Here is a 26,908-nt window from a genome sequence, read left to right as displayed (position 1 = left end):
TTGAATTTGAACTGATCCTCACACGACTTTCTTTGAAACTTGTAATCATCATTCCCCGAAAGTTCGTTTTGCAATCTGCTCATTTGTAGCTCAGATCTCTCCTTCTGTTGATGATCGAATTCTTGTAGCTTTATAGAAAACATCCCTTCCATTTGCGACAACAAATCATTCTGCGTTTTTCGAATTTCCTCCCCGACAATCCGCTTAACACTATTCTCGATGTCCGGATCCATCATGGCACTCAGAAAAAATTTGATGTTCACTCAAGTAAAGCAGGGCTAGAAATGACCATACATACACCTATCATTTAACACAATAATTTTTCCCGCCCGAAAAATTCATACGCCTTCGAACTACTACGTGAGAAGACAATTAATTCCCGTTACACTACGTGCCACGGAAATTAGGAATTCACCTAGCAGCAGATTTTTTTCCCCCTTCAATTTTACAAAGGTTAAGAGTCCTCAATTACTTTGAAAAGTATTTTTTCATTACTATGGAACTTATTCCAAATGGCCAATACTAAGTCCTCAATTTATGTTTCCATAGGTTATCAGTTTTTGTTAGCACTATCAAATTTCCATTTAAGTCCGTCTACAATGAAATATTGGTCAAAATCATTATTAGGCAATATTTTAGAAAGTTTGCCTCATAATGCACATGTGTATCAAGTTTCAAGTTCATGTGACCATAACTTCAAGGTTATCTAAAAATTTTGGATGAGTTGAAGTTTTCCTGTGGTCCTTAACTTCGTTCCATATAAACATATGTATTTGCACTCCTGATGAGTTGAAATTAAAGTTTATTTGGTTTAGACTGAATGAAATGGGGACTGGAATACAGAATCTCCTTCTACTATCTTAAAAGGGGCATAAAAATTCAGACAGGTCAACAAACCTTTAGCATATTGGACCTGACCATGTTTACGACATTTCTCATTCTCAGAGGATCTTGTAATATTGCCTATTCTGTAACTGACCCCTTTCAGATCAGATTCAGTCCAGTCCGACCATTCTGATACCATGCATTTTGGGGTTACTGAAATAAAATTTGACAAATTACATTATTGAAATCCTTAGCCAAAATATAGTACCTTAATATTCTTTTAGTAAACAAAACCCAACAAGAGGCTGTCAGACCAACAGCAAACCAGATTTATTAACATTTATTTGTGTCCTTGTATTTTTCCATATTACAAGAACCATAACTGATGAACAGTGAAAGTGAAAATCGTCAATATCAAATGTGACCTCCATTTTTTCATCAGTAACAACATATTTTAATTTGAAAAGCTTTGGTTGAACGGTTCATGAGTAAATACGACTGGAAACACCATTTTTCAATCTTTCAAGAACCATAACTCCTGAACGGTAAAAGTCAAAATCGTCATTATTGACCTAGACCTCCATCTTATTGTCAGTAACAACATATTAAAATTTGAAAAGCTTTGGTTGAACAGTTAATAAGTAAATGACCGGACACCACTGGAAACGCCATTTTTCAATCTTTCAAGAACCGTAACTCCTGAACGGTAAAATCAAAATCTTCATTATTGAACTTGACCTCCATTTTGTTGTCAGTAACAACATCTTAAGATTTTAAAAGCTTTGGTTGAACAGTTCATGAGTAAATGCACAGATAACATTTGACTGCCACCCGCCCAACCAACCATCCACCTGCCGTATACCCCCAAATTTATAAGTGTTCATTTTAATTGAGCAGCTATCAATCTTAACCCACTGTGACTGTTCTAAATTATAAACATTTATCAATGGTTTTACCATATTCTTTTCTATTTTTGCATGTTTAGCTCACAGAATTATAAAAAACAAACACCAATTATATTTTTAATAATGTGGAAACTGCAGCAGCCTGGAATATAAACAAGATGTAGGATGCACTATTGGTCACTTAATTATGAGAAAGGAAAAACTTATTTACTAAATCCAAGTGCATGAGAACTAGAAAAGTCAACATGCTGTATACAAGCAATATGCAAGGTGCAAGTGTACCCCGTTTTTCATCATATAATTAGACCCTTTATCACAAATCACAAAATTATTAGTATTAAATATAAAATATAAAAAATAACTATTTACTGCACATAATCAAAATAATTGTGGTATCATAAATCAAAATTTCCTAATTCATCATCATATTAAAATTTCATTTTCCATTCCATAAAGATGATTGCTATTCTTTTTATTTACAAATAGCAGATGTAAGTACATACCTGTAATATTAAAATCTTTCTTCCCACCTGTAAAAGGATAATATAGCAACATTAGAGTAAAATAACATAAAACACTCCAAATACTGTGGAGTTATTATAATGAGTTGGATACCAATTTTTCGTGGATTTTGTGGGTAAAGTTGAACCACGGAAACATGTTCAATGAATAGCAAAAAATTCCATAGGCTTGCAAGAAGATTTCTGTAAAACCACGAAATTAAATATCAACAAACTTGTCAGTTTTTCCTGGGAACAGTATATCTAAATATATATGTTCCTGGTTTTCCCTAATCCACGAAAATAGCAGGTATCTACTCAATAGAAACTGATTTTAAATAAATTTAATGATAACAATAGATTATGATATTTTTATATTATTCAAGATGACTTAAACAATTGACATCATTTATATATTTTTAGAACAGATATTAGATTCCTGCACATTGCAAAAGTTATGTTATTTTCTTGACAGGTGAAACATCATTTTGTGACTTGAATATCTGATAGATATAGGAAGATGTGGTGTGAGTGCCAATGAGACAACTCTCCATACAAATAACAATTTAAAAAGTAAACCATTATAGGTTAAAGTACGGCCTTCAACACGGAGCCTTAGCTCACACCGAACAACAAGCTATAAAGGGCCCCAAAATTACTAGTGTAAAACCATTCAAACGGGAAAACCAACGGTCTAATCTATATAAACAAAACGATAAACGAGAAACACGTATATATTACATAAACAAACGACAACTACTGTACATCAGATTCCTGACTTAGGACAGGTGCAAACATTTGCAGCGGGATTAAACGTTTTAATGGATCCAAACCTTCTCCCTTTTTCCGAAACAATAGCATAACATCACAACAAAGAAAAACATACGATAAAATATCAATTGGCAGACTTAACTCAATCAAAAAACGTATGATTAAACAATGAACGAATAAATTTGATCTGCGATATCTGAATACAAATGCACAGTTAATTAAATATTAGAGACAAACATTCATGACCAAAAAGCTAACAAATTCAAAAACAGGACATGACTGAGAAATATTTAACCAATCAATGTTCACTTTAGAAAAAAACCGTTTTTTTTTATAATCTTGAAGTTTATACAAATGTTGTAAGAATAAGTGAAGATATTACAAATAATCAAAGCTGGTGTACAGACAAGATCCGTATAAATAAAAAATGACAAAAAAGCATTATAAACAGTATCAACAGGTAGAATTAACAAGAAAATACGATTTGAGAGTACTGAGCATATATTACATTACATTGATAAATTTCCAGAAAAGTTCATGGATAGGATGTATAGAATGTTATAATCAATGTACTATATTTTGTGTATCAAAAAGGTAGTGATAAGCCTTGGAAGATTTAGACTTGATTTGATTCGATTTTTGGTGTTTTAACGCTACTTTTAAGCACCGCATTTAGGCTATTTCGTGGCAGTCTGGGTTTTTTTGTGAAGGCAGCCGGAAAGCCCAGAGAAAACCACAACCTTCAATAGGAAAACTGACAATCCTACACAGCTACTTTTGCATAGGTACCATATCTCTACTAAAAATATGTAGTACTGGAAATTTACTTTTAATATTTAGTACTATTTCTTTACTTTAAAATTATTGTAATATTTAGGTACTTGTATTTTACAGTACTTGATTTGTACTAAATATTTTAGTACAGAAATATTACAATATTCCATGTTTGAAAATCATAATTTTAAGAGAATTTGAAATAGAAAATCTTACACAAAATGCTGAAAATGTATCGGTAGTAACCAAAAATCTGTAGTACCTAAATTTCAAGTATAAATTAAGTACTGTAAAATACAGGTACCTAAATATTACAATAATTTTAATGTAACAAAATAGTACTGAATATTAAAAGTAGTTTTCCAGTACTACAGATTTTTGGTACAGAAATAGTACCTATGCAAAAGTAGCTGTGTATTCAATTGAGATTGGAGTCGAGTGCACCTGCACGAGGGGGGTTTAGACTCACAACCTCAGTGTTGACTGGCTAGTGATTACAGTAGTAACTACTTAGATCACTTGGCCACCGAGGCCCCTGGAAGATTTAGAAATCAAGTCAGTAACATAGGGTTTTGATTGCATTTCATGGAATCTTAACCCAAAATAATAGACTAGCAAAGTATATAATCATAATGACATATTTTACACGCCAAAATCAATACATCAGTCTAGAATACAGTCAAACAGAAATTAGATAAATCATGATATCAAAACTAAACGTGCTAGTTTTGTTAAAATGGTGAAAAATGGTAGATTGTCACAAAACAATTGTGTGGTTCAATTTTGTATAAAATGAAGTATAATTGTAAACCATGTGATTTATTTACTATCTTAATAAAGTTTCATGACTGTAGTGAAATAAGCTTTCATAAATTTTAAGATAAAAAAAGTGACATAACTCTTAGTGATCTAGGATGGGTAAAAGATGATAACAAGGCTTTTATTTACTATAAATTCAGAAGTTATTGCGTTTATTATTGAGATTTTGTCATCTTAGACTAGTAATGCGATTTTAATTTTTGAGATATTGAGAAAAATCCTGTTTTAATTCAAACAAGAATGTGTCCAAAGTACACAGATGCCCCACTCACACTATCATTTTTCATGTTCAATGGACCATGAAATTGGGTAAAAAATCTAATTTGGCATTAAAATTATAAAGACCATATCATATGGAACATGTGTACTAAGTTTCAACTTGATTGACTTCAACTTCATCAAAAACTACCTTGACCAAAAACTTTAACCTGAAACTCCCACTTTCATTTATTATGTTCAGTGGACCGTGAAATTGGGGTCAAAAGACTAATTTGGCTTTAAAAGTAAAAAGATCATATCATAAGCAACAAGTGTACTAAGTTTCAAGTTGATTGGACTTCAGCTTCATCAAAAACTACCTTGACCAAAAACTTTAACCTGAACGGACGGACGCACAGACGAACGGAGCCACAGACCAGAAAACATAATGCCCCTCTACTATTGTAGGTGGGGCATAATAAAAAAAATTCAAAATGTGAGTTCAAATTATTGTGATGATATTTACCCTGTTATTGAAATAAAAACATCGCAATAATTTCTGATTCTATAGTAACTTGAAACATTCAAAACCTGAAAGCTTTCCTTTTTAATGTATTTGTGGTTTAATATTTATTTCATGTATCTATAAATAACCCTAATAGTAGTAAGTATGACATATACAACATCAGGTTGAGCCAAAAACAGCACAACTGATGTCAAACAAATTCTTTATTTATAAAAGCACAAGGTTATAAAATATCAAATAAAAATATGACAGTTATCTAAGTCAATGTTCAAGTATTATATTAGTTAATTGAATTGTCAGTTAAAGGAGCAGAGGTCTAAAGAAGTTTCATATAACTCATTTCTATTTCAGCCAACAAATAATCACGATATCAGCAGGCATTAATTAATATCAAGGTGTTTGTTTATTAGAAATGTCGCCTACATGTACGGTGACCTGAACAATTTTTTTCCTTGTTATGTGTACAGTACTGTAGGGCTTCAGCAACACATGTCAACTTAATTAATATAAAAATAACATGTGTTATATTAGCCTTCCACCTAGAAACCTGTGGGGCTGGAATAAACAAATGGATGAATTGCTTACCTTCTAGTAAAGATATTCCATTTTGATATTTATTTTACTTTTATTCCAATTAGCTATGTATGCTTATCTGTAAATTTTATTTAGTGATGTTTTTGAAGCTCCTATTAATGATATTTTTGTAGATCCTACATTATCAGTATTGTCAGTATTCACCTCAGAAACTTACAAAACCTTTGAATAGACTTATTAAGAAGGGATATAATTACGATACTGTTGTCAAGTCATTAAAGATTGCATATTTTGGCGTTAATATTGAGTCACTGATAAGGTCTTTGCATCGGAACTAAACACATTATTTTTTTAAAAACAGTTGTTGGCATGACACGGGTTATGTTCTTCTCATATATGTTATGATGGTATGATACTAAACCCCTAACGGGAAGGATTGTGCCTGATGTTCATATGATGAAATCATAATCTTTCAGTCAGTTTAATTGAAGTCTGGAGCTGGCATGTCAGTTAACTGCTAGTAGTCTGTTGTTATTTATGTATTATTGTCATTTTGTTTATTTTCTTTGGTTACATCTTTTGACATCAGACTCGGATTTCTCTTGAACTGAATTTTAATGTGCGTATTGTTATGCGTTTACTTTACTACATTGGATAGAGGTATAGGGGGAGGGTTGAGATCTCACAAACATGTTTAACCCCGCCGCATTTTTGCGCCTGTCCCAAGTCAGGAGCCTCTGGCCTTTGTTAGTCTTGTATTATTTTAATTTTAGTTTCTTGTGTACAATTTGGAAATTAGTATGGCATTCATTATCACTGGACTAGTATATATTTGTTTAGGGGCCAGCTGAAGGACGCCTCCGGGTGCGGGAATTTCTCGCTACATTGAAGACCTGTTGGTGACCCTCTGCTGTTGTTTTTTATTTGGTCGGGTTGTTGTCTCTTTGACACATTCCCCATTTCCATTCTCAATTTTATTAATGATATTTTTGTAGATCCTACATTAATGAAATTTTTGTAGATCCTACATTAATGAAATTTTTGTAGATCCTACATTAATGATATTTTTGTAGATCCTACATTTATGATATTTTTGTAGATCCTACATTAATGATATTTTTACTGTTTACAGTATATACCTATATTAAAGTTTTTGAGATAATTGTCAAAATCATAATAATTAGCAAATCAAAGCACTGTCAGTGCTGTTTTCCAGCATGTTTTTTAGCTACAGACAGTCAGACATTTTATCTCATTTTGATTATTTCTTTCTTTATACAAGCATCTGTAAGACATTTAAACCAAGGGACTACCAGTATATAAAATAAAAAAAGTTTTTAAAAAAAGGCAACACTAGGATTGAAATATAAACTTTATCTTAGGCCTAAAATTAAAAATAGTTTGTTTCCCCAATCCTGACTGACCCTGCAAAATTGGTGCTACTCATAAAATTTTATTGTCAAACCTAAGACAAATATCATTTTATTCATTTCTGATTTTCAGGCTTGTTAAATTGACTGGTATTGTTCCAGCTTTTTGGAAAAATTTAAATTATTTCCCTACCTACCTTCCCACAACTGCTTTGACACGGTCTGGATTTGGGAAACAAACAATATATTAGTTGAGGCCTTATTCATTATTATTTCACTAACAAATTATCAGTATTAATTTCCTTTTTAAATTCAACCCTTTCAGCTTATAAAATTATCAGGAAAAAATGTACATATTCTAAATCCAGAGCTTTATGACCTCCAAAAATATGAAGGGCTTTTAAAGAGAGGTGTCATCCAGAGCTCTCTGACATACCAAAACATAAAGGGCCGCTTGAGATATCATCCAGAGCTCTCTGACTTACCAAAACATAAAGGGGTAAGCTAGATATCATCAAGTGCTGTATGACTTACCAAAACATAAAGGGCCGCTTGAGATATCATCAAGGGCTATATAACTTACCAAAACATGAAGGGCTAAGCGAGATATCATCAAGGGCTGTATGACTTACCAAAACATAAAGGGCTAAGTGAGATATCATCAAGGGCTGTATGACTTACCAAAACATGAAGGGCTAAGAGAGATATCATCAAGGGCTGTATGACTTACCAAAACATGAAGGGCTAAGCGAGATGTCATCCAGAGCTATATCACTTTGTTTACTGAACCCTATGTATCCAATAAAATGAAGTTTAAATCTGAAATGCAAAAAGTTAAATATATAATTATGTTCATAAATAAAACAAAAGAATTAGGTAGACAACTTTTTTTACCTCTAAATAAAGAAAATAATTGAAACTAGACGGTCAAAACAACACGAATGGCCCCGTCTCAAAAAGTTGTAAACTCTGCAATTTCAATAACACATGTGGACACAAACATGATGTTTTTTTTTAAAGACGTAATATAAAACTAAAGGCTCTAAAGAGCCTGCGTTGCTCACCTTGGTCTATGTGCATATTTAACAAATTTAAAGGACACAGATGGATTCATGACAAAATTGTGTTTTGGTGTTGGTGATGTGTTTGTAGATCTTACTTTACTGAACAATCTTGCTGCTTACAATTATCTCTATCTATAATGAACTTGGCCCAAAAGTGTCAGAGGAAAATATTTTGATAAAACTTTATGGTTTAAGTACATACAGCCAGTTTTTTTACCATTTTAGGGAAAAGTTCAATAGTACGTCACATCAAGTTGCATACGAAAAAGAGCTGGAAAAAAAACAAACTTAGAATTTGACAGTTGTAGGAAATTAATTCTAAATTCAATTGCAGTAAAAAAATTCTAGGTCATAAATATATATATCTTGGGTGTTTCAAAGCACCAATGTTTTTTTTATTTGGGGTTTCTATAGAACATTTTGGAATATTTAGGTTACAGTTTTATGTATTAACTTCCAGTGATGGTTATTTTCTTATAAATTTTGCAATGAAATGTTATGGAATTTTCTTTTCTACACTACGGCACAGGATTAAACTTTTCTCATGCCAAGTATTTCTTTATTTGAATGAAACATATATTCCACATAACTTTTTGAAAAGTGCAAATTTAACAAAGACTATTCGGGGATTCAATGGTGGTAAAACCAGGTATTACACCTTGAGTGTGGATATAAGCTGCCAGCCTACAGTTTTTATAATTACCAGAGCGCTATGAATGATTACCAAAAAAAATCATAGGAACTCTTCTTTTTTTACAAAAAAATAATTTAGTACTCTTATTTCAAATTACAATTTATAAATTTATCTATTATTTGTGTTAATCAGTTTATATTAACTTCTATTTATTGATATGTGTCAGCTTATCCTGAAAATTAACAGATTCCCAGTATACACATAGAAGATCATATGTCTTTCATTTATTTGGTAAATTAGAATACGTTTTAGTACACTGATGTAACAATTTTATGTGTTAAATTCCAGTGATGGGTTTTTTTCTTATAATTTTGCAATGAAATATGTGATTTTTTTTGGTCTAAAGTACGGCACAGGATAAAACTGAACTCATGCCAAATATTTCTTTGTTTGAATCAAAGATACATTCTGCACAATTCTTTGAAACGTGCAAATTTAACAAAGACAATTAGGGGAAAACCAATTGTGTCCAAACCAGATATACACCTTGAATGTCAATATAAGCTGCCATTCTAGTTTTTATAATTACCAGAGCCCTATTAATGATTACCAAAAAAATTCATAGGAACACTTTATTTAGTACTCTTATTGCAAATTACAATTTACAAATTTATCTATTATTTGTGTTAAGCAGTTTATATTAACTTCTATTTATTGACATAAGCATTTTATATGTTTCGGCTTATTCTGATAATTAACGAACAGATTCCCTGTATACACATAGAAGACCATACAATGTCCTCTTAAATTATTTGGTAAATTAGAATATGTTTTAAGTCTATTGGATTATACATAGCTATCAGTCATTTCATATTCTAATTTTATATAACAAGAGTGCACACGCTGAAATGTCTTGCCTTCTATACTAATCATTGATATTATGTTGATAGTCCTAAGTATAAAGCTAAGCTTTATTACAACTGTCACATAAACTTAACATTAACCAAGATAACTAAACAAAGACCAATGAACCTTGAAAAAGAGCTCCAGGTCAGATGAACCATGCCAGGCAGACAGGTACAGCTAACAATGCTTCTATACAACATATATAGTTGACACATTACTTATAGTTTAAGAAAAATAGACCAAAACACAAAAACTTAACACTGTGCAATGAACCGTGAAAATGAGGTCATGTTTAAATAAAACCTGCTCGACTGACATAAAGATCATAAAATATTTCCATACACCAAATATAGTTGACCTATGGCATATAGCATTAGATAAAAAGACCAAAACTCAAAAACTTAACTTTGACCACTGAACCATGAAAATGAGGTCAAGGTCACATGACATCTGCCCGCTAGACATGTACACTTAACAAACATTCCATACAACAAATATAGTAGACCTATTGCATATGGTATGAGAAAAACAGACCAAAACACAAAAATTTAACTGTAACCACTGAACCATGAAAATGAGGTCAAGGTCAGATGACACCTGCCAGTTGGACATGTACACCTTACAGTCCTTCCATACACCGAATATACTAGCCCTATTGCTTATAGTATCTGAGATATGGACTTGACCACCAAAACTTAACCTTGTTCACTGATCCATGAAATGAGGTCCAGGTCAAGTGAAAACTGTCTGACAGACACGAGGACCTTGCAAGGTACGCACATATCAAATATAGTTATCCTATTACTTATAATAAGAGAGAATTCAACATTACAAAAAATTTGAACTTTTTTTTCAAGTGGTCACTGAACCATGAAAATGAGGTCAAGGACATTGGACATGTGACTGACGGAAACTTCGTAACATGAAGCATCTATATACAAAGTATGAAGCATCCAGGTCTTCCACCTTCTAAAATATAAAGCTTTTAAGAAGTAGCTAACGCAGCCGTCGTAGCCGCTGCCCCTGGATCACTATCCCTATGTCGAGCTTTCTGCAACAAAAGTTGCAGGCTCGACAAAAATTAGGATAACATTGTTGCTGTTTCAATATTTGAAATACAATAAAGTTATCTACTTAATGTGATTGAAGCCTAAATAAACCTAGTTTTCTTATTAATCTAAATTATCAAAGAGAGCTTTCTGTTCCTCAATTCAAAGAAAGGCAACTCAAAAATTTTCGGAGTCTTTTTTCTTCTTTTAAATATAAGATGGAGTTATCTACCTTTTTGTTATGTTTTTAATATCCACTGCTGCAAAATGCCATTTTTGTCCTTGATCTTTGAATTTGTCAAATAGTATAACACGATTCTTCTCCTCACATGGCTTTAAATCATCATCGTTCAATGGAACAAGTTTTAACACTAACTTGCTGACATATCCCCCATACATATAGTAATGGAAGTGTACCTGCAAAAACAATTACCATATATAAGTATGAATTTGTTTTAAACATTGTATTTAAAGACATAGGTTAGCAATAAAACTATTCAGTTTGTCTAAACAGTATGATACCCATTGAGCCAGGCAAACATTTCATAGATATTACCTCAATAACTTTCCATCTAAAGTAAGCCAATAATATAAAAGTTTCAGCAATATGTGCGCATGCCATAATGTCTTGACTACTTAACTAGTTACAATTAATTTTTCTGTCTATTAATTGCTGCAGTGACCATTAACTTTAAATCAAATAATTGTTGACGTCTTTCGAGATAGCTGTATCATTGGCAATCATACTACATCTCCTTGTGTTCATAATTTCAGCAATTAATAATTGTACCGGCAAAACAAGAAAGTTGTAAAGATCAGACAGACTAACAATATCAGCTTACCTTGCAGAAAAATTACTTTTATAGTTTCCTAAACAAAAGTGCAAAAGGATTAACAATTTTCAATATCAGACAGGCATGCACACCTTACAATTACTCCATACACCAAATAAAGTTGACCTGTTGCTTATGGTAATTGAAAACAAGAATGTGTTCATATTACACAAATGCACCATCCCCACTATCATTTTCTTTATTCAGTGGACTGTGAAATTGGGGTAAAAACTCTTATTTGGTATTAAAATTAGAAAGATCATATCATAGGGAACATATGTACTAAGTTTCAAGTTGATTTGACTTCAACTTCATCAACCAGAGTGCACACGCTGAAATGTCTCGCTTTCTTTACTTATCGTTGATATTATGTTGATAGTCCTAATAATAAAGCTTCATTACAACTGTCACATAAACTAAACATTGACCAATGAACCATGAAAATAAGATCAAGGTCACATGAACCATGAAAATAAGATCAAGGTCACATGAACCATGCCAGGCAGGCATGTACAGCTAACAATTCTTCCATACAACAAATATAGTTGGCTGTATTGCTTATAGTTTAAAGGGACACTAGCTGTCAAATTCATGTTCACCAATTTGACTCAAATTCTCATATTTTATTTATAACAATGTAAAACATTTTTCCAAATTTTAAAAGTATAAAAGAAACAATTTCCAGGACATGGTCTCAATAAGATGTAGCTTTGTTTCGTGTGAATTTTAGCCAAGACGCCATCTAATTAACTATCGAGTTTACCTTCTTATACCATATAAGCGATGTAAACATAAACAGAGATATAAATAGATTAAGCAACTCATGCGATTAGATTTTTATAGATCTGTTAAATTTGTATTATAGATTAAAAATTTATGTTTATCGTCGTTTTTTCCTTTATAAGAATGGTTTTGTGTGGATCGAATCAGTTAATCAAAGTATTTACCTTTGTTTCACTTTCAATGTTGACATTCTTTTCCTTTAAATATCCGTACACAGACAATGCATGTGTTATTCTATCTCTTTCTACAGGGTTAAATTGGAGTTCACACGAATAGAGATTTAATGAGGTGGAATTCTTCACTTGCTAGTGAATAATTCATTATCAATGTTTATTAGCTTAATTTAACAAAATTGAAGCATTTTAGCTGCTAAAAGCAATCATTATTTCAATATTTCACTTTCATTAATGATTGAAAAAAAAATCATACTTTAGATTTTTTATATATCACGTAGCAAGTGCCCCTTTAAGAAAAACAGACCAAAACACAAAAACTTAACACCGAACCGTGAAAATGAGATAAAGGTCAAATAAAACCTGCGCGACTGACATATAAATCATAAAACATTTCCATACACCAAATATAGTTGACCTTATTGCATATAGTAATAGAAAAAAAGACCAAAACACAAAAACTTAACTACAACCACTGAACCATGAAAATCAGGTCAAGGTCAGATGACACCTGACAGCTGGACATGTAAACCTTACAGTCCTTCCATACACCGAATATACTAGACCTATTGCTTATAGTATCTGAGATATGGACTTGACCACCAAAACTTAACCTTGTTCACTGATCCATGAAATGAGATCGAGGTCAAGTGAAAAACTATCTGACAGGCATGAGGACCTTGCAAGGTACCCACATACCAAATATAGTTATGTATTACTTATAATAAGAGAGAATTTAACATTACAAAAAATCTTTACTTTTTTTTTCAAGTAGTCACTGAACCAAGAAAATAGGGTCAAGGACATTGGACATGTGACTGACGGAAACTTTGTAACATGAGGCATCCATATACAAAGTATGAAGCATCCAGGTCTTCCACCTTCTAAAATATAAAGCTTTTAAGAAGATAGCTAATGCCACCGCAGCCGCAAAATCGCTATCCCTATGTCGAGCTTTCTGTGACTAAAGTTACAGGCTTGACAAAAACTACTTTGACTTAAAACTTTAACCTGAAGCCAGACAGACGGATGAACAAACAAACGAATGGACTGACGAACAAACCAAAAAATGGACACACAGACCAGAAACATAATGCCCATTAATGGGACATAAAAATTGCAATATGCAATAGGTCAACTATATTTTGTAGTTTTCTAAGCTATGAAGGGCTTCTTCTGATGAAATTAAAAGTCCTTGTCTGCTTTCAAAGGTCATTCAGACCACTGTGGTCAACGTTCTTTTCTTTATCAGTCTACGTTGCAGACTTTTGTAAAAGACATGTGACATAGATGTAAGTATCATTGAAATACCCCATAAACAGTTTAATATGGTGAACCAACACAACTCCCAAAATTTTGCTTTAAGGCGTTTTTTACAATCATGATTGTGCATCAGGGATAAGGTGATAAATTGTGTAGTTCACACCTAAATGGTGAAGATTGACACATATGGGAGTATATCAGAACATTTTCCCACTGGTAACCTCACAAGCTTACCTGACAATTTTGACCTAGTTTCTCATTAGGTGCATCAAATACAGGGCTCTCTAACACTGTGGTTTCTAGAAAGGTTCCACCTGATGAATGCATATACATATAATGGCCTGCAATAAATATTATAACAGTTTATTTTACATTATCAATTCAGTGATTTATCTAGTGATATATATATTTTCCTTCTTTTTTTTTATTGGTTTTTTTAAATGGAGCAAATGGCACATCTAATATTTTTCAAATGACCAGAATGCCCTACAAACAGACAAGACACATCTTACAATGTAAAATCTTCCGTATAGAGGGGGGAAAATGCCAATCCAAAATAAGTTTTTAAAAATTTGGTAAATAAACTCATCATAGATACCAGGACTAAAATTAAGACATTTAGTGTCCATGAAGATCACCTGTTCTGTTTGTTGGTATCTATATATGGGTATCTATATATGGATATGTCTAATGCAGTTACATATAGCAAAACACTCAGTGATTATAGAGAAAAGTAGGATCTAAATGGAAACATGACAAGTCAGGTTAGTACACAATAACACACATCATCAACACATATATCATTACACACTATTTACCATTCCCTGTTGTGTGATCCTCAGTTGGACCTGTATCTTGGGTGGGAGTTGAACCTGTGTGCCACTTCCAGTCCAAATCATCTTTGATCAAATCTCCACTTTTTACATTATGCCAGCCACACCAATTAGGACTATCAAAGTTACAATATGCTCCTAACGGCAAGGAATCTGCAATGATTAGTATCAATAATTGTGGTATTATAGTCATTTGATACTTCAATTTTTTTCTAATGTTGGATATGTTATATATTCTTGCATTGCAAAGTTTTACTATAATAAAAACACATGTAAATGGACTTTCTTTTAAAATAACATGCTTTGGCAAAGGCCTATGCTTAGCTTTCATCATTACAAGTCAAATTAAATTACAAATCTTTAATAAAATCAGTTATACCAAGTTCCGTTGACCAATTTTATTATTTATCTTCATCTATATTTATTCTAAAGTGTAGAGTTATCTTTCTTACCCTGAATGAGTAGTTCACAGATGGTTATGAAGTACTTTGTCCAAGTGACTTTGTCTATGCATTCATTTTGACAAAAAGTCTTTTTCTTATTAAGAATGTGAGAAAAAATACCTGCTCAAATTGTCCACTATAGATAATAATTTCCAACTAATTTTTAATAAAATTGAGAATAAAAATGAGGAATGTGTCAAAGAGACAACAGCCGAAGGCCAGCAACAGGTCTTCAACGCAGCGAGAAAGTAATAACCTTATCCAGTCTTAGATGCATGATTAATTTTATTAGTTATAATTGGCTTTGAACTAGCTGTCAGTAACTGCAAGTACTTACAGATCTGTACATAGTGTCTTTTTGTTGTTGGGAAGTACCCGGCCATGTCCACTCTGTGTTTTTGTAAGATGTTATTCTATTTGTATCCATCTGATGAATTATGCCTTTTTCAACTGATTTTTACAGTTCATTCTTATGTTGTACTGTTACACCACTGTCCCAGGTTAGCAGGAGGGTTGGGATCGTGGTAACATGTTGAACCTCACCACATTTTGTATGTTCGTCTCTGCCTCAAGTCAGGAGACTATAATTCAGTGTTTGTTGTTGTGTTACATATTTGTTTTTCTTATGTTTATTTTGTATTTAAATTAGGCCTTTAGTTTTCTTGTTTGAATTCTTTCACATTTGTCTTTTTAGGGGCCTTTTATAACTAACTATGCTGTATGGGCTTTGCTCATTGTTGAAAGCTGTATGGTGACCTATTAATTGTTAATTTCTGTGTAATTTGGTCTCTTGTGAAGCATTGTTTCATTGGCAATCAAGACAAATCTTCTTTTTTATATTTATGAACATTTCCAATTTTACTACACCAGGTGAGCATTTCATTAAATGACGTCTTGTCCAGAATGATTTAGGCAAAAACTAATTTAAAAATTCCAAACCTAATATAACATTTCAACTTACCACATGTAATATTGCTCTCATCTTGTCCATTTAAGCAGTCCTCTCTAAAATCACATATTTTATCAATAGAAATACATGAGTTGTCTCCACATGAAAACTGTTTCACTGAGCATGATTTTGTGTACTTCCCATCTGTAAAACAAAAAATCAAATTTATTTCAAACCTAATTTGGTTAAATCTGGTTATTTCTTTAGGTCATATAATCTGAAGATCAATATCCTGTTCAGGAGAGGTAAATGTCAAAATATCAGTCGAGAGAAGGTAATATTTCCTTACGCAGGTGAAGGAATTTCTTCCAGACAGGTAACTAAAAAAATCACTAAAGGACATCATGACGTTGTTGACAGAAACAATTACTTAAAGAACTCATGCAGTTGTTAACTAAAGGACCTCATGACATTGTAAACAGAAATATTTACTAAAAGACCTCATGCAGTTGTTAACAGAAACATTCACAAAGGACCTCATACAGTTGTTAACAGAAACATTCAAAAAGGACCTCATGTATTTGTTAACAGAAAAAATTACTAAAGGACCTCATGCAGTTGTTAACAGAAACATTTAATAAAGGACCTCATGCATTTGTTTACAGAAATATTTACTAAATGACATCATACATTTGTTAATAGAAACATTTAATAAAGGACCTCATGCAGTTGTTAACTGAAACATTCAATAAATGACCTCATACATTTGTTAACTGAAACATTCAATATAGGACCTCATACATTTGTTAACAGAAACATTTAATAAAAGACCTCATGCATTTGTTAACAGAAATCTTAACTAAGGACCTCATGTATTTAATATAAATATTTACTAACAGACATCATTCATTTCTTAACAGAAATATTTACTAACAGACCTCAGGCATTTGTTACCAGAAACATTCAATATAGGACCTCATACATTTGTTAACAGAAACATTCAATAAAGGACCTCATACATTTGTTAACAGAAATATTCAATAAATGACCTCATACATTTGTTAACAGAAATATTCAATAAAGGACATCCTGCATTTGTTAACAGAAACATTCAATAAAGGTCTCATGTATTTGTTAACAGAAACATTCAATAAAGGACATCATGCATTTGTTAACAGAAACATTCAATAAAGGACATCATGCATTTGTTAACAGAAACATTCAATAAAGGACCTCATACATTTGTTAACATAAATATTCAATAAAGGACATCATGTATTTGTTAACAGAAATATTCAATAAAGGACATCCTGCATTTGTTAACAGAAACATTCAATTAAAGGTCATCATGCATTTGTTAACAGAAATATTCAATAAAGGACATCCTGCATTTGTTAACAGAAACATTCAATAAAGGACCTCATGTATTTGTTAAAAGAAACATTTAATAAAGGACATCATGCATTTGTTAACAGAAACATTCAATAAAGGTCATCATGCATTTGGTAACAGAAATATTCAATAAAGGACATCCTGCATTTGTTAACTGAAACATTCAATATAGGACCTCATACATTTGTTAACAGAAATATTCAATAAAGGACATCATGCATTTGTTAAGAGAAACATTCAATAAAGGACATCATGCATTTGTTAACAGAAACATTCAATAAAGGTCATCATGCATTTGTTAACAAAAATATTCAATAAAGGACATCCTGCATTTGTTAACTGAAACATTCAATATAGGACCTCATACATTTGTTAACAGAAACATTCAATAAAGGACATTATGTATTTGTTAACAGAAACATTCAATAAAAGACCTCATACATTTGTTAACAGAAACATTCAATAAAGGACATTATGTATTTGTTAACAGAAACATTCAATAAAAGACCTCATACATTTGTTTACAGAAACATTCAATAAAGGACATTATGTATTTGGTTAACAGAAACATTTCATAAAGGACCTCGTACATTTGTTACCCCGAAACATTCAATAAAGGACCTCGTACATTTGTTACCCCGAAACATTCAATAAAGGACCTCATGCATTTGTTAACTGAAACATTTAATAAAGGACCTCATACATTTGTTAACTGAAACATTTAATAAAGGACATCATACATTTGTTAACAGAAACATTCAATAAAGGACATTATGTATTTGTTAACAAAAACATTTAATAAAGGACCCAATACATTAGTTAACTGAAACATTTAATAAAGGACCTCATACATTTGTTAACAGAAACATTTAATAAAGGACATCATACATTTGTTAACAGAAACATTCAATAAAGGACATTATGTATTTGTTAACAGAAACATTTCATAAAGGACCTCATACATTTGTTACCCCGAAACATTCAATAAAGGACCTCATGCATTTGTTAAAAGAAACATTCAATAAAGGACCTCATACATTTGTTACCCCGAAACATTCAATAAAGGACATCATGCAGTTGTTAACAGAAACATTCAATAAAGTACCTCATGCAGTTGTTAACAGAAACATTCAATAAAGGACCTCATGCATTTGTTACCAAAAAAGTGCATCTCAGACCAAATTTTCACAATCCATCTTACAATAATTATACATCTTTAGATTATTTGCCCTTACGCTTTCAAAGACAATTTTCCGTTATCTGATTTCAGCGATGTCAATTGCCATTTATCTGCCAAACCAAACAAAGACACAAGATAATATCCAATAAATAGATTGGGGGAAATTGGATACATAAACAGCAAATACTTGTCAACTTTATTTTATTTGCTATCATATTGTCACAATACTGCATCTTAATGTCAAATAACAAGATTAGATTAAGTCTTCCCAAACCTGACTCTCCTTCACTTCACAATTATGATTAGTTTCAATTACAAGCCTTTAGACCTTGTAAGAAATATCAGAAAGAGTTCACATCCAGTCTTTCTCAGAGGCAATGGTTTAATCAAAGCGCGAAAGCGCTGTAAAGGCAGTTAATTACAGGTTGTGTGTATTTCTAGTCCAATATATCATTATCTTCCATAGAACAGAGGTGGTTTGTAGTATTTAAGATTTAGAGTTCTCTTGTACCTAGTTCACCTATATCTATAGTCTACTGTTTACAGTATATTTTCTGTACCTTGCCATGAAATGCATTTTTAAGACATAAGAACTTTTCCTTTTTAATGTAAATAAAACTATTTTTAATTATTGATTATATACACATATTCAATTACTCCTATCCTATGAAAAATAATTCACAAAGATTGACTAGTCTCCGTTCTGTGTGTATTGCTAGAACATCAAGTAACATAATGGTTAATGTACATAGTAACATGTCAACTCTTTTGAAGACAGAACTTTTTTTAAATTCTCCCTCCAAGCAAAATTATTTTTCAGTATAAACATGATAAAGTTATCTACCTGTATTAATGACCTAGAGACTCTCAAGAGCCTGTGTCGCTCACCTTGGACGGTCTATGTGCATATTAAACAACGGACACATATAAAATGACAAAATTGTGTTTTTGATGATGGGGATGTGTTTGTAGATCTTTCTTTACTGAACATTCTTGGTGCTACAATTATCTCTATCTATAATAAACATGGCCCAGTATTTACAGTTGAAAATATTTTTTAAAAATTAACAAAAAAATACAAAAATTTATGAAAATTGTTAAAAATTGACTATAAAGGGCAATAACTCTTTAAGGGGTCAACTTAAATTTTGGTCATATTGACTTATTTGTAGGTCTTACTTTGCAGAACATTATTGCTGTTTACAGTTTATCTCCATCTATAATAATATTTAAGATAATAACCAAACTCTGCAAAATTTCCTTCAAATTACTAATTTGGGGGCAGCAATCCATCAACGGGTTGTCAGATTTGTCTGAAAATTCCTGGGCAGATAGATCTTCACTGAAGAGACAATTTCACCCTATGTCAGATTTGCTCTAAATGCTTTGGTTTCAGAGTTATAAGCCAAAATCTACATTTTACCTGTATGTTCCATTTTTGGCCATAGTGGCCATCTCGGTTGGTTGACCGGGTCTAACCACACATTTTTTAAATTAGATACCGCAATGATGATTTTGGCTAAGTTTGGTTAAATTTGGCACAGTAGTTTCAGAGAAGATTGTTTGTAAAAGTTTATGGACGACGAAACCAAGTGATGAGTCAGGTCAGGTGAACTAAAAAGGAGTTTTTAATCAAGGTAACAATGACATCTGGTGGCCATAAAAGCTGTCTCATTAGCATTTTAACCACTTCCCATATTTGCTTTTAAGACAATAGAAGAAAATTATTCAATGCAAAAACAAAACTTAGTTGTAAATATGAAATTCTCTTTACAGTATGAGTTTTTCTCATTGTTGGAGATTGTACAGTAGTACAGTCCTGTAACTGCTTATACCCATTTCTTATCCCCTTTAGTTTGATAAACTCACAGAATATCATATATTTACATTGTCATGATTGTGCCACATCTCTTTATTTTTATATGCATTACAATAACATGAACAATTGTAATTCAAATCTATATATCAAAGCAAAATGAATTTCACTACTTTCATTCATGCATCCTTTGGAAAAATATAAGTTCTAAAATGACACAATATATGTTTATTTATATAAAAATAATATTTAGTTTTCGACTCTTAACAGGTATAAAAAGAATATGTCCCCAGTACACGAATGCCCCACTCACACTATCATTTTCCATGTTCAGTGGACCGTGACATTGGGGTAAAAACTCTAATTTGGCATTAAAATTAAAAAGATCATATCATAGGGAACATGTGTACCAAGTCTGAAGTCGATTGGACTTCAACTTCATCAAAAACTACCTTGACCAAAAACTATAACCTAAAGAGGGACAGACGGACGGAGGAACGGACGAACGGACGAACAGACGAACGGACGCACAGACCAGAAAACATAATGCGCCCTACTATCGTAGGTGGGGCATAAAAATGCACAGCTGTGTCATGATTTGTGAAATCTGTGCTGAAAACATAGGCATTTATGGTGTTTGAGTAATTCCATCTGTGAAGCTCAACATTAGCTCTTCAGTTGGTGGTGGACAGTTATAAATCTTTCCTGCAGGATGAATGTACATCTGTTCAGGAAAACCAATTTCACAAATCAAAACTTTCCTCTAGATTTCTCCTACAATATTCATCCAGTTTAGTTCTTTTGGTTTAACGGGACACCGTCCTGATTTTTAATTTTGTAAACCATTCAGTCTCTTGCTTACAAATGGTGCATGAAAATAGGATGGGAATGCATGGCAGTAGACAAGTCTCTATAAAGTGGGTATGTGCCCTGAAAAAAGTTTTTATAACATTAGCTTTTTTGAAACTTGTGAAAGACTTGTGCAACACACATACCTAAATAACTATAACATAGGTGGAGAGCATCATTCATGTCAATGTTTTGTTCCTGTTTACATTTTCATTGATATTTTTCAAGAAAGCCCGAGGCATAGCTCATGAATTCTTGTCATTACAACCGAAATTTACATAATTACTGCTAAAATAATTATCAGTATAATATATCTCTTGTAGAAAAACCATACAATTGTAGTATTAACCAAAAAATGTCAAACAGATGATATTGAATCGTAATCCCAAAAGTTATGACGTCTTGAATTCACCCCCCTTTTTATTCTAAAACGATAATTGCGGTTGCTACCAGACTTTGGTTTACTTGCATGGCGATTATATAAATAACAGTATATATTTCTTAAAGAAAATAAAGTTTTACCATGAATAGTTTCCTGAACGTAGTCGTTTTCAGTAAAATGTGCCTTGCAAACAACAGCTGATTGATATGGGTTCTACGATTGCATCGCACATAACAATCTACGTTTGAGCCATGGCGTTGATCCAACTTTTCCTTCTTATTAAGTCATTTAGAAATGCAAGTCCTCCTCTTAAATGACACTCAGGTACACACCAACAAGGACTAGGCATCGTTAATTGTGTGATTGTTTTGCAGTGCAAAAACGGAAGTTAAGGACGGAACTGACTGGTCTCACTAATAAGAGACAAGAAGAATTTTAGAGATAAACAGCGACAAGAAGTTTAATTTAGTGACGAAGCGACAATAACTAACAAGGGACAAGCGAATCGTAATTCTCTCACGAGGCTATTCTCATTTGATGTGATAGGGTGAAGCTACACCTATCAAATATGTCCCTATGAAAAAGAAGAATTTCACTGTTAGAAAGGAAATGATATTGCATGGTTTTGATTCAATAAATTCTTTAAAAGGAAATTGAATTTTTTTTGTTTTGATGGCCAATTTAAAGCGTGTGCATAAAATATATATTTTTTTATATCTAATAAAAACTAATCCCTTTCTTCTTAATAAAAACATATTTTTATCTATCAATGTACAGTAATATAAAAAATGTTTTATAACCGCCCCTATAATAAAAAATAATGCATGTTTTTTTTAATATCTATGGGGAATAAGTTGTTGCAATGACATTTTTTTTTATTTATGTATAGTCGCTATATAGTCTTCTTGACGCTTCTTCTCGCTAAATTAATTATATTGTCGCTCCTTATCGCTATTTTAATTTTATTGTCGCTTCTTATCACTTTTTGACGCTTCTTGTCTTTAATTAGTGGAACCCTATTCAGGAACGATAATTTCATATTTTACATAACTGAGACCGAAATAACTATAACGTCATACGGCTTCACGTACAGAAGTACTTTAAATTGTATATTATGCAATATAATTCACGGTCAGTCGACTTTTAATTATAATATCATGTTATATCAACGAGTGAAATGATTTTAAAATATCTTTAGATCGCAAATAGTACTCGAAATTGAACGGACCTCTTTCCACACGGAATTCGAATAATGATAGTTTGTAATCAGATTGACTGCTTATAATGCAAAAGACACATTAATAAACAGATTTTTAAAACGAACAATACACACTGATCGTTTCTTTATTTCCCAATGTAAATGAAAGGAACAAAAACCAATACATACCACAAAAAGTAGAGGAGAAATTTAAACATTTCCGGATCTATTTCTTGCAAAATGACCCCCAGCAAAGATTTGCGTAAGGAAAGATGAACCTCATGACTTGAAAGTCAGGCCTTAAAGCACTGCCTTTAAAAATCAGAAATAGTTTGAAGTTTCAAGAATCATAAAAATTTATATATAAGTCCAAATGTTACCATTACCTAAATTCATGCTTCTTTCTGTGTCAGATCTATCTTTTTTATCATTGGAACACAATGTTGTAACCAGTATAAACCTCTAAGGGTTTTAACATTTATTATTTGCCTATTTAAAGAGCATGATTTTAGCCTAATATCAACAAATAGGTCCACCAAACTCTGCACAATTTTTGGTCAAATAATGAACAAAACAGATATTTTATTATGTAAACATTTTTTTTGGAACACTCAACCTGCATGTACTATCAAATTCATTTTATAAAATCATTTTAAATCATTACCAATTCTAGAGGATATTCCAAGGTGGCCGTATAGCTCACCTGGTCACTTTGCATCAAAAAGAAAACAAATTGAAACTTTTTGAAACAATTGGAAAAGGAAAAGTGGAAAGGGATTAATATAGGTTGTTGTAACTTGTTTCCCAATTCACTATAAATAAATATGTTTCAACTAAAATGATAAAAGTATGTTACAACCAATTTATATAGGAAATTTTCTAATAATAGTCTTGCTGCTCCTGCAGAGTTAATCTAGTTGTCTCCCACACCATTAGGAACGTGCAGCAATGACATCACCTATCAATTACCACGGAATGTACAGAATTCTCAGAAGAGTCATTCCATAAATCATCTACGCTGTTACTGACAGGAACAACACAAAATTATCTATAATTGCCATAATTGCCCATAATTTCTTCTTATTCAACACAAAATGTACTTTATTTAACACTGGATTTAACATTGAACAGGAAATTTTATCTCCAAAAAAATAAAACACATCCACGTTTAAATTTAGTAAATTAAAATAATGTTTGGATGTTGTACTGACATGCAAGAGGCCAACATTTTTGTGACAATACATAAATTATAATATATGCCATATCAAAAGTCTTACTTTTCATTGTTATAAACAAGATAAATCAGAAACTAATATCTTAATTCAGTTTCAGAAAATAAATGCAATAAATGTTTGGGCTGACATAACTCATCAGAACTATATCAGAAGACCTTTGGCTTCCTCGTCGGTATACAAAACAGAACAAATACCTTGAATACATATTTAGAGAAGAAAATGTAATTTAGACAAACACATGTCTCTCGGTGAAAGTCAAATCTGTTTTATGTTTGATGTTAGAATGAATAATTCAGTGGTTGTCCTTAGTTACTATATCACATTTGCTTTTCATTTATTATTTGTCATATATATCAGGTTTCACATTTTCATGTTTGAATGGTTTCACATTTTGTCAGCAAGGTCCTACTATTACTGACTAAACTGTATGGGTTTGTAAATTATAGATGACAGTACAGTGACCTATAATTGCATGCTTACTTCTACCTCATTTGGTCTAATTGGCAATCATACTTCATCTCCTTATTTTTATATTTAGTCTTATTGGCAATCATACTACATCTCCTTGTTTTCATATTAATGTTTATTATCTCTGATACTTGAAGTTGCAGATCATCTAAATTTCCACCAGAAGGTCGAATGACGATGATATCCTGTTGAACATAAGTTCTACTCACTTACTGACTTCAGCTCAAGGGCATACAATACAGTTTAGATTGTTTAGTATTTTTTTTTTCTAAATTTGCATACAAACTATTTTCCACCTAGTCCAAATAACATTCATACATAATCAAACCAAAAAAAAAAGTCATTAAAAACTAGAGGCTCTCAAGAGCCTGTGTCGCTCACCTGTTGCTGTATTTACTGATGTCAGCCATCTTGGTTGGTAGGTGGGGTCATTAGACACTTTTCTAAAATAGATACCCTAGTAATGATTGTGGCCAAGTTTGGTTAAATTTGGCCCATAGTTTTAGAAAAGAAGATTTTGTACAAGTTGTTCAATATTGACTATAAAGGACAATAACTCCTTAAAGGGTTCTCTGACAATTTTGGTCATGTTTGACTTATTTGTAGATCTTACTTTGCTGAACATTATTGCTGTTTACAGTTTATCTCTATCTATAATAGTATTCAAGATAATAACCAAAAACTGCAAAATTTCCTTAAAATTAATTTTAGGGCAGCAACCCAACAACGGGTTTTAGGATTCATCTGAAAATTTGTGAGAGGATAGATCTTATTCTGATGGACATTTAAATCTTGAAAGATTTGCCCTAAATGTCTTAGTTTCAAAGATATAAAGCAAAAACTGCATTTTACCACTATGTTCTAATTTCAGCCATGTCAGCCATTTTGTTTGGTAGGTGGGGTCATCGGACACATTTTTAAAACTATATACCACATTTATGATTACGGCCAAGTTAGTTTAAATTTGGCCCAGTAGTTTTAGAGAAGAAGATTTTTGTACAAGTTACAAAAAATGACGAAAAAGTTGTTAAAATTGACTATAAAGGGCAATAACTCCTTAAGGGGTTGACTGACAATTTTGGTCATGTTGACTTATTTCTAGGTCTTATTTTGCTGAACATTATTGCTGTTTACAGTTTATCTCTATCTTTAATAGTATTCAAGATAATAACCAAAAACTGCAAAATTTCCTTAAAATTACCAATTCAGGGGCAGTAACCCAACAACAGGTTGTCCGATTCATCTGAAAATTTCTAGGCAGATAGATCTTGACCCGATCAACAATTTACCCCCCATGTCAGATTTGCTCTTAATGCTTTGGTTTTAAAGATATAAGCCAAAATATACATTTTACCAAATATACATTTTACCCCTGTGTTCTATTTTTAGCCATGGCGGCCATCTTGGTTTGATGGCTAGGTCATCGGACACATTTTTTAAACTAGATACCCCATGGATGATTGTGGACAAGTTTGGTTAAATTTGGCCCAGTAGTTTCAGAGGAGAAGATTTTTGTAAAAGTTTACGGACGACGGACGTCATACGACGGAGGCCAAGTGATGAGAAAAGCTCACTTGACCATTCAGGTCAGATGAGCTAAAAAAGGGGGTCAATGCACTTGTTTTCAAGATAATGATTAAATTTGTTGAAAAATACATCTTTACATCTTAAATTTATTATCATTCGTTGGAAACCAATTTTCGGGTTTTGTGGGTACAGGTGAAGCCCAAATTTAAATGTTCAATGAATAACTTATTTTCAATAGGCTTTGTATACAGAGTTTAGCTAAACCACAATATCAAATATCCATAAATATGCAAGTTTTTCAGCAATCCACGAAAAATTGATACCCACGAAAATAAATGAATCCACAGTACATTGACCTATAACGGTTTACTTTTTTTAAATTGTTATTTGGATGGAGGGTTGTCTCATTGGCACTCACACCACATCTTCCTATATCTATATATATATATATATATATATCAGTTTGACATTGAGAAAAATAACATTCTACAGTCGCAACTTCATAACGAGTCCTCGGCAACCGTAATGTATGCCTTAATTTAGTGGTCACAGATTATAACATTTAAATCATTGTGTATAAAGATAATTCTGAAGATGGCATTTGAACAAATGACCAAACTGGAATTTGCATTTTTGAAGATGGTACCAAAGATATATTAACAAAATAATAACAACATGTAAGACAAGAGGCTGTCACAACGACAGCAAACCGGATTTATTTACATTTATTTGTGTCCTGGCAATATCACAAGAACCATTACTGATGAAT

At 32.1% G+C, this 26,908-nt stretch overlaps 1 protein-coding gene across 4 annotated transcripts in view; it reads right to left on the bottom strand.

Moving 5' to 3' along the window:
* Positions 1–26,908, bottom strand: part of LOC139517900 (leukocyte tyrosine kinase receptor-like) — a 296,261-nt gene that overhangs the window by 171,955 nt on the left and 97,398 nt on the right. For all 4 annotated transcript variants that reach the window (XM_071309393.1, XM_071309392.1, XM_071309394.1 and 1 more), the window contains 7 exons: positions 16,165–16,296; positions 14,746–14,913; positions 14,162–14,268; positions 11,108–11,292; positions 7,953–8,041; positions 2,234–2,260; positions 898–1,038 (listed from right to left, as the gene is read on the bottom strand). In XM_071309393.1, coding sequence (XP_071165494.1) covers positions 898–1,038; positions 2,234–2,260; positions 7,953–8,041; positions 11,108–11,292; positions 14,162–14,268; positions 14,746–14,913; positions 16,165–16,296 — 849 coding nt within the window. The remainder of the gene's footprint in view (positions 1–897; positions 1,039–2,233; positions 2,261–7,952; positions 8,042–11,107; positions 11,293–14,161; positions 14,269–14,745; positions 14,914–16,164; positions 16,297–26,908) is intronic.

Source organism: Mytilus edulis, chromosome 3 (genome assembly GCF_963676685.1).
Source record: "Mytilus edulis chromosome 3, xbMytEdul2.2, whole genome shotgun sequence".
NCBI lineage: Eukaryota > Metazoa > Mollusca > Bivalvia > Mytilida > Mytilidae > Mytilus > Mytilus edulis.
The sequence above is the reverse complement of the archived record's forward strand: the minus strand, read 5'-3'. Positions and strand labels throughout refer to the sequence as shown.